This window comes from Chenopodium quinoa, unplaced genomic scaffold (genome assembly GCF_001683475.1).
Source record: "Chenopodium quinoa cultivar QQ74 unplaced genomic scaffold, ASM168347v1, whole genome shotgun sequence".
In the NCBI taxonomy this organism is placed as follows: domain Eukaryota; kingdom Viridiplantae; phylum Streptophyta; class Magnoliopsida; order Caryophyllales; family Amaranthaceae; genus Chenopodium; species Chenopodium quinoa.
In genome coordinates, this window is record NW_018743792.1 from 2,499,207 (window position 1) to 2,512,552 (window position 13,346).

The 13,346-nt window shown below is 40.3% G+C and overlaps 1 protein-coding gene across 1 annotated transcript in view; it reads right to left on the bottom strand.

Moving 5' to 3' along the window:
• LOC110685198 (putative ubiquitin-conjugating enzyme E2 38) overlaps positions 1 to 13,346 on the bottom strand; it is a 63,336-nt gene that overhangs the window by 15,272 nt on the left and 34,718 nt on the right. Inside the window, exon 2 of the mRNA XM_021861681.1 lies at positions 12,298 to 12,467. Within this exon, the coding sequence (XP_021717373.1) occupies positions 12,298 to 12,351 (54 nt within the window). The 5' untranslated portion in view covers positions 12,352 to 12,467. The remainder of the gene's footprint in view (positions 1 to 12,297; positions 12,468 to 13,346) is intronic.

Here is a 13,346-nt window from a genome sequence, read left to right on the forward strand (position 1 = left end):
TAAACGGTAAATAACAAGTAAAATAAAAAGAAGAAAAAATCAAAATAGTAATTTTTGAGGGAAAAACCAGCACCAAGAAGTGACATGTGTCACTTTCTCTGTTTTAGTATTAAGTTATTTATTGATATGTAATAGATAGTGTTTAGGGTATAAATACCCTTGACAAATGAACCAACCAGAGTCTGACAAGTGTCACCCTAAGAAGAGCCCAAAGTGGACTTACCAGGGCTCGACACGTGGCAGACAGATATTCAAAAAGGGTTTGGTGGCCTTCAGGGCCCAAACTCCTAGGCAACCCATCAGTCCTAGGTTTTTGTAACCTAGGATGGGCACGAATTTTAAGACTCTATAAAAGGGGGATGTTTCCACCTAGGAAACACATTGAATACACACGAGAGAAACACTCAGATATTGAGGTAGTCAATGATTGCCGGATAACACATTCTCACCATAGAGAAACATGATCTCGGAATCCGAGAAGATACTTTACTTTCCGCACTTTTTACATCATCCGAACACGTTTTAACTTGATTGTCAAAGGCGAAACTCCACCCCACCGGAGTCTCTGTTGTTTTGCAGGTATAGGCGCCCGGAGTCCAGTCTTGGAATTGTAGCTCTCCCGAGGGACATAGAAAACTCTGAAACATTTGGCGCTGTGTGTGGGGAGAGTACTTCTAAGATGGCTTCACAACAGTCTGTACCGCCTCCTAATGAGAAACGGCCTACGACCAAAGTTTAGGTCTATTTAGACCAGGACAGTGGTGACGACTTTGACTTCGACACCTATGTAGCTGCTGACGGTTCACTCAGAACCAGGCGCACCCATCCTTTGGAAATAAGGAACGGGGAAAAGATTAAGCCGATCCAAGTGAGACAACTGGACTGCCGTCTGGACAACACTAGGCGGCAGAAAGCGCAGCCCCAGTTACTGAAGACGATCTCATGAAATTCATGATAAGTTTCAAAGGGGAAATCAAGGACTTGATCAACAAAAAGATGGCTGGCTCAAGTAGGGTTAGTCGGCCAAGAAGCCTTCTTCCTCAGAGAAGAAAAAGCCAGTCAAGGACCATGTGCCTACTCCGCATCCCAAACCAAAGGATGGAAACCAGCCCTTGATTGATCTGTCCAAGATCCGATTCCCTGAATCAGGGAACAGGAAGGCCATCCGGTAGGTTCAGCCGGATGGCTCAAAGAAGACTTATTTTGATGCCCGGGTGTTAATCCAGCAGAAGAAAAACCAACAAATGTCTGAATCGTCTTCAACGTCGACTTACTCAGACAGCTTTCTGATTACCTCAATGAGGTATTCGCAATCAAACCGGGAGAGTCAGTCAGGCGGCTTGTCCGTCCAAACTGGCCCTTAGATGATCCATCCGGCTCCGTATGTGCCCCAGCAGCCATACATGTCGTATGGGCAACCATACATGCAGCTGACCCTCTTAGGGGGTCAGGCGGCACAGAATGTCCAACCTTTGGACTAGCAGCTCCATCTGCTAAAACTTGGGGAGCAACCTTCTGCGCTCTGTAAGGAAATAACCTTTTGCGGTCGGTGTTATTACTACAGGCATCATGAGGCCAAAAGTCAAGTACTACAGGCGTCATGAGGCCGAATGTAAGAGTCCTACGGTCAAGAAAACTATCTAACCTGTCAGACTGTCGTGCATTTTATTGTCACAAAGGAAGGGTGGATGGCATAAATTGTCGTTTGATCCTCCTAATAAGCAAGTTGTTCGGCACTATGTTGATAAGTCAGCCGGCCTCAAAATCGTCCAACGAGAGCTCAAGTTCACATGAGAGAGATAAGTTAGGCGACAAAGCTCAATAAAGTGGGTGAGCAGCCGTATGTAAGATTACTCAACAAAGAGGCTACTCGGCATACAAGCCCAAGCTATTTGCTTGAGAATAAGTGAGGCGGCAACTATATGTTAGAATAAGCTAGGCAGCACTTGCCGAATGGCCATGATACTCCCTTTGGAAGTTACTAAGCGGTGTGGCAATATTGTCAAGATGGTCACATAGTGAGGTTCTTCAATGGTGATACAGCTGGTATTGAAGACCGACTCACTACTTTGCTCACCTACACTTAGTGTATGCCGCTTCTCATGCATAGTTAGTCGACCATGATTGAGCCTAGTTGAACGGCAATCAAGCCAAACAATGAAACAAGGGTCAGACAGTATTGAAGCCCAGCTACATACAAGCGGCTTTAATGTCGAGTCGGTTGGATTCGAGTGCGTGAGCAGAGTCTGTTTGGTACACATTATCGTCCAATAGCTCTCTTGTAAGCATAAGACACGAGCGGCTCTTAAAAGCCAAGAAGTCGAGATGTGAACAAGGCATCCGACCATGGTGCCGAGTGTGATGTCGAGAGCTTGCTTACCATGTGAACATGGCTGGACAACTACTTGGTCGAAAGGCCGTCTGAGTATTGTTCAATTCAACAATTATCATTATTATGATTATAAAAAAAAATGGGCCAACTACACTAATCTTTTAGTGAGCCGGCCACGCATGGCTACTCCCATACTCCTTAGTCCTTGATAACTAGCTTGCTTGTAATATATGATGCCAATTACAAGAATTACCTAGGAAAATAGCCTCCTGTTTCAAAAGAGCAAAAAGCTAAGGCATAAAATATATATTACTTGACCTGAATGCATACAACCGGTCAATACAAGCGGACTTGGCCTGAATGCATGCAGCCAGTCAAATATGCTACACAAGCGGCTCTAATGTCGAGTCGAATGGGTTCATGTGAGTGAGTAGGGGCTGCTTGCTACCCATTGTCGTACAAGAGCTCTCTTGTAAGCATAAGGAACAAGCGGCAACTATGTGCCGGGGTCGATATGAAGAATTGAAGCCCCAACTTCGCAAATACAAGCGGTAAATATGCTGACTCAAGTTTAGCTCGAGAGCCTATTCACTCAATTATTGCGGTGGGTCGGCATAATGAGAGTGGTGGCAATATTATGATTGAAACTATCATATATTAATAAATATATGTAAGTCATAATACATTGGCGGCACCACCTTTTGCATAAGCTTAATAAAGTAAGGTGGCAACCGTATCTAAGAATAGCCATGAAATTGGAAGTTACTAAGTGGTGCAGCATCCAAAGAGTTTGAGTTGAACATGTTGGAACAACAAGTGTGTAGTGTGTGAATTTTGTGAAAAAACTCAAAGTCCCACATTGGTGGGAAATGAGAGTTTTACTCTCTTTATAATATAGAGAGTGGGCTAAAGGGGTGTGGCCCTTGGGCTACCCACATCTTGTGGAGAGGGAGGACCTATATGGTAAACCATATATCACACACACGCGCGCCGAACCAAACCGAGCCGAGCCGGGCTGGGTCGGGTTTGGGTTTGGGTTATTAAACAAACTTAATTTTTGTTACCGGTTTGATTAATATTCAGTTACAAAACGTTTTACTGTTTAATGCCTTGATTCTTGCTTAACGAATACACTAATTGCAGTAAACGTTGCTAATCTTTCTCCCGTTTTCATGCTTAAGCTGTTACGTATCTTTACCTATAAAAGGACGGTTCCAGCTTTGTTTTTATATACACGAAAAAAAAAAATACAGAAAACCACTTTGCAAAATATATTTTCTCTTCCTCTCAAAACAGTCGAGCAGTTTCTTTCTGAATTTCTGGTGTTCCGTTGTCCGGTGGTTCGGTGCAAAACCGCCGGTATTTTATACTTGTGAAAGACTGTTTTATCCTGGGGGCATCCGGTTTGGTACGAGCTGCTTGCACAAGTTTGAGGCAGTGCCGCGAATGTTCTAAAGAGAGCGACATAGTCCGCGACTCAGTCTTATTCTCGGTAACACTGTTCTTACTATTTTATTTGTGCAATTCCATTTATAACAATTTTAGAACAGTCGTTTCTGCCTTCGTGAACACTATGTCTACCGAAGAAATGACTATGTCTGCTGACCTTAACAAGCCCTTTCGATTTGAGGGCGCTCACTTTAAAAGATGGAAACAGAAAATGCAATTTTTCTTAACTGTCAAAAAGGTTAATTCTGCCTTAACAGCCCCTCGGCCATTTATTCCTGATAATGCTCTTGAAGATGAATTAGCTTACTTGAATAGTGAAATCGAAACCTGGAATGAAACTGATTTCATGTGCAAAAACTATATACTTAATGGTCTGTCTGATAACCTCTATGACTATTATAATATGGAAAATACTGCTAAGGATTTGTGGGATGCCCTACAAAAAAAGTATGATACTGAAGAAGCAGGTGCCAAAAAGTATGCTGTCAGTAGGTACCTAAAATTCCAGATGACTGATGATAAGTCCGTGGAAGTGCAGTCTCACGACCTTCAGAAAATTGCCCATGAGATAATTTCCGAAGGTATGGCCCTTGATGAACAATTTCAAATTGCTGTTATTATTGACAAGCTGCCTCCTTCCTGGAAAGATTTCAAAAATAATCTCAGGCATAAGACTAAGGAATTCTCCTTAGAGAGTTTGATCACTCGGCTACGTATAGAAGAAGAATCCAGAAAACAGGATCTAAAGGAAGAGATTTTACAAATCTCTGCTAATAATGCTCCTAGGCGATCTGCTGCAGTACTTAAACCTGCTGGTAAGAATTTCAAACCTCAGAACCGGAAGAATAACTTCAATAAACCGAATGTTCAAAAGAACAATGGAAGACAACAGTTTCAACCCCCTAAGAATGGTACTGGTCAATTTCTGTGCTATCGGTGTGGAAAACCAGGCCATATGGCACGAAAGTGCAGGAACATGCCTAACCCTGTGCCTGCGCAGGCTAGCATGATTGAAGAGCCTTTTGTGGCTATGATTACTGAGATCAACCTTACTGGTGGATCAGATGGGTGGTGGATAGACACTGGTGCCACACGCCATGTCTGTTATGATCGTCGGATGTTTAAAACATACACTGAAAAGACCGATGATAAGAAAGTACTGTTGGGTGATTCCCATTCCACTAACATTGCTGGTGTTGGAAATGTTGAGTTGAAGTTTACTTCTGGCAGGACTCTCATTCTGAAAGATGTGTTACACACTCCGGAAATGAGGAAGAATTTAGTTTCTGGTTTTTTGCTTAATAAGGCTGGTTTTATACAAACCATAGGTTCTGATTTGTTTACTTTAACTAAGAATGGAATATTTGTAGGAAAAGGATATGCTACTGATGGCATGTTTAAACTGAATGTTGAAGTTAATAAAATTTCTAATTCCGCTTATATGTTGTGTTCTACTATTAATGTTTGGCATACTAGACTTTGTCATGTGAACAAAAGACTCATAAAAAATATGAGCAATTTAGGCCTTATTCCAAATATCTCTCTCAATGACTTTGACAAATGTGATTCTTGTAGTCAGGCTAAGATTACAAAAACACCTCATAAATCAGTGATTAGAAACTCAGAACCATTAGACTTAATTCATTTGGATATTTGTGAACTAAATGGAACGTTGACCAGAAATGGACAACGATACTTTATCACCTTTATTGATGATTGTTCTGATTATACTTGTATTTATTTGATGAAAAATAAGAGTGATGCTTTTGAAATGTTTAAGTTGTTTATAACAGAGTTTGAGAATCAGTTTAACAAGAAAATAAAAAGATTACGAAGTGATCGTGGTACTGAGTATGATACTGATGCTTTTGTAGAATTTTATAATTCACATGGTATCATACATGAAAGGACAACTCCTTATTCCCCAGAAATGAATGGAAAGGCTGAAAGGAAAAATAGGACCTTTACAGAATTAGTAGTTGCTATTTCCTTATATTCTGGTGCTGCTGATCATTGGTGGGGTGAAATTCTACTAAATGTTTGTTATGTCTTAAACCGTATTCCAAAGACTAAGAGTAAGGTTTCTCCCTATGAAATACTTCGTAATAAACGACCTAACATTTCTTATTTCAGAACTTGGGGTTGTCTAGCATATGTTAGGATTCCTGATCCTAAAAGAGTTAAATTAGCTAGTAGAGCTTATGAATGTGTATTCATTGGATATGCTATTAACAGTAAGGCATATAGATTCTTTGATTTAAATGCTCGTGTAATTATTGAATCTAATGATGTTGATTTTTATGAGGACAGGTTTCCTTTGAAATCTAGAAATAGTGGGGGTTCGTCCACCTCTATTATTCCTAAAGTCAGGTCTAACTCACAAGAATTGGATGCTGAACCTGAACTAAGAAAGAGCAAGCGGGCTAGAGTAGCAAAAGACTTCGGCCCAGACTTTGTAGTTCTTAATGTAGAGGAGGATCCTTCTACCCTCCAAGAAGCTCTAACCTCAGTTGATGCAGATTTATGGCAAGAAGCCGTGAACGACGAAATGGACTCACTTGAGTCTAATCGAACTTGGCATCTAACTGAGTTGCCACCAGGCTGCAAGTCAATTGGTTGCAAATGGGTCCTAAAAAGAAAGCTGAAAGTTGATGGGACCGTTGATAAGTTCAAAGCCCGTTTGGTAGCTAAAGGCTACAGACAGAGGGAGAATGTTGATTTCTTTGATACCTATTCACCTGTAACTAGAGTAACATCTATTAGAGTACTAATATCTCTTGCTTCTGTTTTTAATCTTGTAGTACATCAGATGGATGTAAAGACTGCATTCTTGAACGGTGAATTGGAAGAAGAAATCTACATGGATCAACCGGAAGGATTCGTTGTTCAAGGAAAAGAGCATCTGGTATGTAAGCTAGATAAATCTCTTTATGGTCTCAAACAAGCACCTAAACAATGGCATGAAAAATTTGATAACTTAGTCATCTCACATGGTTTTAAGATAAATGGTAGTGACAAATGCATATATGTAAAATTTGAGAATGACATATGCACTATAATTTGTCTATATGTGGATGACTTGTTAATTTTTGGCTCGAACATTCATGCTGTGAATGATGTAAAGCTATTGTTGAATGCTGAGTTTGACATGAAAGACCTAGGAGAGGCTAATGTAATCCTTGGAATTAAGATTACTAGGACAGAAAATGGAGTTTCTTTGGATCAATCTCATTACATTGAGAAAATCCTAAAGAAATATGGTTACTTTGACTGTAAACTGCTAATACACCTTATGACTCTAGTGTTAAATTATTTAAGAACACTGGTGATGCCGTAAGGCAATCTGATTATGCGAGCATCATTGGCAGCCTTCGGTATGCCACTGATTGTACTAGACCCGACATTGCCTATGTCGTGGGATTGTTAGGCAGGTTTACTAGTTGTCCTGGTAATGAGCATTGGCATGCTATTGAAATGGTCATGAGATACCTTAAGAGGACCATGAACCTAGGGTTGCATTATGAAAGGTTTCCAGCTGTACTAGAAGGCTATAGTGATGCTGACTGGAACACCTTATCAGATGACTCTAAGGCTACTAGTGGATATATTTTTTCTATAGCCGGTGGAGCTGTATCTTGGAAGTCTAAGAAACAGACTATTTTGGCTCAGTCCACCATGGAGTCAGAAATGATAGCACTAGCTACGGCTAGTGAAGAAGCAGGTTGGTTAAGAGGCCTGCTAGGTGAAATTCCCCTATGGGAAAAGCCATTACCGGCTGTCTTGATCCATTGCGATAGTACCGCGGCTATTGCAAAAGTTCAGAACCGTTATTACAATGGTAAGAGACGACAAATACGTCGTAAGCACAGCACTGTGAGAGAATATCTCTCTATCGGAGCTGTTAGATTGGATCACGTACGCACTGAGAATAACTTGGCTGATCCTTTGACGAAAGGATTAGCTAGGGAGAAAGTCCATTTTTCCTCTAAGAAAATGGGACTATTGCCATTGAAATGAACCACACATAATGGTAACCCAACCTATGAACTGGAGATCCCAAGAAATAGGTTCAAAGGGTAATAACAAGTTATGGTGTGATATGAGTTGAATATGTTCAAAAGACATAATTTCCTGAAGCGATCAAGGATGAGTTAATAGGAACTCTTAATGAAATCTATACTCCAATTTGGAGTGGAGTACCAAGCTACAGGAGTACTCTTGATAGATTCACCTATGTGAATGTGGAAGTTAGGCTGCTTCCTATGAAATGTGTGGCAGCATTTCTAGAGCATTCACTACACTGGGATAGACGTGCATGGCCGAAATAGCACGGGTCTAGAACAACACCAAGAGTAGGTTGTGTGTGGTACTTTGTCAGAGATAGGGTTCAAAACTTCGAGTCACCCTTGTTGAATCTGAATCGTACTCACTACGTAGAAGTTCAAGTTGAAAAACACTTCTGTTTATGCGCAACCTATATATGTATGGATTCTGCTCGAAAATGTTTTCAAAAAATTCAAGTGGGGGATTGTTGGAACAACAAGTGTGTAGTGTGTGAATTTTGTGAAAAAACTCAAAGTCCCACATTGGTGGGAAATGAGAGTTTTACTCTCTTTATAATATAGAGAGTGGGCTAAAGGGGTGTGGCCCTTGGGCTACCCACATTTTGTGGAGAGGGAGGACCTATATGGTAAACCATATATCACACACACGCGCGCCGAACCAAACCGAGCCGAGCCGGGCTGGGCTGGGTCGGGTTTGGGTTTGGGTTATTAAACAAACTTAATTTTTGTTACCGGTTTGATTAATATTCAGTTACAAAACGTTTTACTGTTTTGGTTTAAATTTTTCCGTTACATTGCTTGATTCTCGTTGTTGTTTTACTGCTAAACGTTGCACCGTTACACTGATTTAATGCCTTGATTCTTGCTTAACGAATACACTAATTGCAGTAAACGTTGCTAATCTTTCTCCCGTTTTCATGCTTAAGCTGTTACGTATCTTTACCTATAAAAGGACGGTTCCAGCTTTGTTTTTATATACACGAAAAAAAAAATACAGAAAACCACTTTGCAAAATATATTTTCTCTTCCTCTCAAAACAGTCGAGCAGTTTCTTTCTGATTTTCTGGTGTTCCGTTGTCCGGTGGTTCGGTGCAAAACCGCCGGTATTTTATACTTGTGAAAGACTGTTTTATCCTGGGGGCATCCGGTTTGGTACGAGCTGCTTGCACAAGTTTGAGGCAGTGACACGAATGTTCGAAAGAGAGCGACATAGTCCGCGACTCAGTCTTATTCTCGGTAACATTGTTCTTACTATTTTATTTGTGCAATTCCATTTATAACAGAACACTCAAGCGTCACTTCCAAATATTACAATATGTTATACATATAATGTAATATATATGTATACATACCCATATGATGAGCAGCAAGCTTCCTTAACATCATCATTGCCACAATCAAGAGAAGCTGTTGTGTGGGGTCAAGCGGCATTATAGAGAGAACATCACAGGAGGCGGATTATACATGTTCAAGCAAGACTAACGGCTAGCCTTCTGTTGAGTTTAACACTCAAGCGACATCAAAGTGGCCATGCTATCGTTATCAATGGGGTCAGCCGGCACTTAGTTGCCGCATGTATATGGGTTAAAGCCTAGCTGGATGTATATGGGTTAAAGCCTTGCCGCATGTATATGGGTTGACACATTGCCGTCTAACACTTGAATTTGAACATGAAAATAAGCGGCATGGTAAAAAAACCGCCTGGTATAGGGGCTTGTTCTTGTTTAATGGAATGCCGAACGACCAGCATTCAAAGAAACTTCGGTGCGAGAGTATATGATTATAAAGCATCCATTGCAAGAGCATGAGTCTAGCCAGCAGTTCGGCCGTCTATGTACTTACCCTACAAGAAATCCGCCAAGCAAGAGGAGTGCCGCATGTCCTTGAAAAGAAAATCGGCATAAAGAGTCGTCTCTATAATCTGAGAGCAAACTCATTTCACTAACTCGGTTGCTTGACATCTCAAAATCGTCCCAACAAAGGCCCACATTTACAACTTGGCCAAACACCAAGGAAAATGCAAGCAGCACTTCACTGAGTTGAGTCAGCCGGCACTTGATGATTATTATTGTTATTTCATGATGAGTATGATTATATTTGTTATCACATGATGGTTGATATTGTCCATGGGATCAACCGGTGCAAAAAGAAATATATATAAAAGCAAGCGGCATTAAGGGGCATGATGATTGATACTATCATATTTTAAATAGATGTATTATCAATGGGGTCGGCCGGAACTTGATGACCGGATGACCATGAAGGATGAGCAAGCCAAATAACCATGCGAGTGGCCATGTGGCCTACCTGGACGTATTATGTGCAACCGGTGTAAAGATCCGTCCGTGTAATGCAAGAACAAATTCATTTCTCGAGCTCAGCTACTCAGCATCTCATGGCTGCTTGTCACCATTTGAAGAGCTCATTCTCATGAATCAAGCAGGGGGCATCTCAATGTCGTCCAACAAATTGATGAAAATCCTCCATTGAAAGGTACCGTTCAAATAACTCGGTATAAGCATTATGTGATTAATAATCATGATTCTATAAAAATTTATTATTGATTGAATAATTGAATCTCAATAAAGTCTGACGGCCTAAAATGAACGTTAAAAACGCCCATTGAGAAGTTCTAAAATGAACTTCAGAAAAGTTAGACGGTCTAAAAATGACCGCTCAACTTATTTGATTTCTTGAATCATTTAATATTGATTAAGTCTCCCTTAAGGACAACATACTGACCGGAAAAGGTCTAAAAAGTATGTTGAACTAGCTTTTTACATCCAATAAATGATATATATGTCTTCTGATGGGAGAAGCACCACTTGTGCAATGTGCAGGCGGCAAAAATAAAAACTCATATGCTCCAACATGAGTAGATATAAGCTAAGTCCAAAAACTTAGCAGCTAAGCATTGTTCCTTTTAGATCAACTTGATGAGGCTAATGGCCGGATGATGAGGCCAAGGGCCGGATAATATTGAATGATTACTCATCTGCTCCAACATGAGCAGACATCCGGCGACGCCCATTCGGGTGAAATCGTCGCAGAGAGCATCTCCCATCCGGGTGGTACATTGCTCTATAAAATAAGGCCAATGGCCGGATAATGAGGCCAATGGCCGGATGATGAATGCATTAGAGTTTAAAACGCCTGTTGTTGCAAAGGGGCAATACAGGCGGCAAAGTTCAAAATAATAAATATAAGCTAAGTCCAAAAACTTAACAGCTAACATTGTTCGGTTTAGAACAATCTAATGAGGCAAATGGCCGGATAATATTGAACGCTTACCCGCCTGCTCGATGGCCAGCTGTCCGCCTGGTTTGGGGCAATCACCATAGTGGGGCTAAAATAAATAAGAGTCGACATCTGTCTAGTTCAGCAGCAATCATTATTATGATTGATTAACTTAGAAAATGTCATACCATTCAAGATATCAAAATTTTCCAAGTTAATCAAATCTCTCATTTATTGAACTAGACAAATGCCGACCAAAGTGACTTTGAACGGTAGCAAATAAAGCCTTAATTTCGAAAGGAACAATCCCTCTTAAAACAGAAATTACTCCTTCTGAGGGGCTAATGTTTAGGGTAAAATTACCCTAAACAAATGGACCAACCTGAGTCTGACACGTGTCACCCTAAGGAGAGCCCAAAGTGGACCTACCAAGGCTCGACTTGTGGCAAGAAGATATTGAAAAAGGGTTTGGTGGCCTTCAAGGTTTTTGTAACCTAGGAGAGCGCAAAATCCTAGGCAGCCCATCAGTCCTAGGTTTTTGTAACCTAGGATGGGCATGAATTTCAAGACTCTATAAAAGGGGGATGTTTCCACCTAGGAAACACATTGAATACACATGAGAGAAACACTCAGATATTGAGGCAGTCAATGATTGCCGGATAACACATTCTCACCATAGAGAAACCTGATCTCGGAATCCGAGAAGATACTTTACTTTCCGCACTTTTTACATCATCCGAACACGTTCTAACTTGACTGTCGGAGGCAGAACTCTACCCCACCGGAGTCTCCGTTTTTTTGCAGGTATAGGCGCCCGGAGTTCAGTCTTGGAATTATAACTCTCCCGAGGGACACAGAAAACTCCGAAACAGATATAGTTAATGAGTACTCTTTGGAATCATCTATAGCATAGTTTTCAAATATCAACTTTTAATAATTTATACTTATTGATAATTAAAGATATCATTAATCAAATTGTGCATGGGCAAGTGAGCGGTCAAATTGGGGAACTTAAATAGAAATGAAGGGAGTGTACATTATATTATAAAATATCGACGTTGATCCCTAGGCCACATTATAATTTTCCTACATAGTGAAATATATGTAACACCTAGTGTTGCGATTAATACGAAATGTATGTAGTTATGTCTATCGTCACAATGACATGCATCAATAGAATAAGAGTATATAATGCCAATAAATTAAGAATATTACCTTTGTTAATAAGAGAAAACCTTCCATGCACATGAAAATATCTCTTAGAGACATGAAAAAGTTAAGGAAAGGGAAGGAATTGTATCTTTATCAAACCCACACAAACTCTTTTATGAAGACTCGTACCTTCACCAGAAAATCAGAGAATCATAAATATTGATGGAGGTCCCCTGCAATCAAGAATTGAGGGAAACATCAGTCTCAAATTCAACAATTGTTAAAGCAAGAAGAATCCCCTTTGAGATTGCTCCAAGGGAAGCACCAAATAAAACAAAGGCCATCCTTACACATGTAGATCAAGGCAATACTCTGAGGACGATTGAAGAGGCCAAGGATAATACACTAGAGAGTGTTGCTAGCCAATCTAGTAATGGAATAGACAATATGGTGTAGACACCTAAAAATGTCTCCTCAAAACTTAACCCGATGATGAACAACTTTTCACTGCCATTATTGGTCGGGTTGAGTATTTAATCTTTGGAGTGCTTAAATCTATATTCCAATACATTTCATAAACCAACCTAATTCTTAGCCCATTTCCCCAAACCATAAATCATTTTCCCATTTTCGTGTCCACATCACAAAACCGAGCTAAAATGATTTTGTGGCCCTATAGTTTTGATCCAAATTATTTTTTTGGATAGGCCTTGAAATCAGCTTTCTAACGGTATATCAAAAGCCCAATTTCTATTTACAACGAAGAAGATACGAGCAAAACACTAAAACTTGGCCCAAAATCGACACCCTTGCACTAAAATGGCCATATCTTAAATACAAAATATTTTAACCTGATTCCAATTGGGTTGGAAATTAGACTTGAAGATCTTTCCGACGATATATTGTATGCCTTATTCCGATCTACAGATCAAAAGTTATCATAGTTTTAAAAACGCGTAAAAACTAAACATTACCGGGCCACGGTGATTTTTGGCACGCCATGGCAATTTTGCCGTGACATGGCAATTTCTAGGGTTTTTATCTTCTCAGCGCCTTGTTTCTAGGGTTCCGTATCTCACCCCTTACATTTTCTCTATAAATACGAGGCTGAT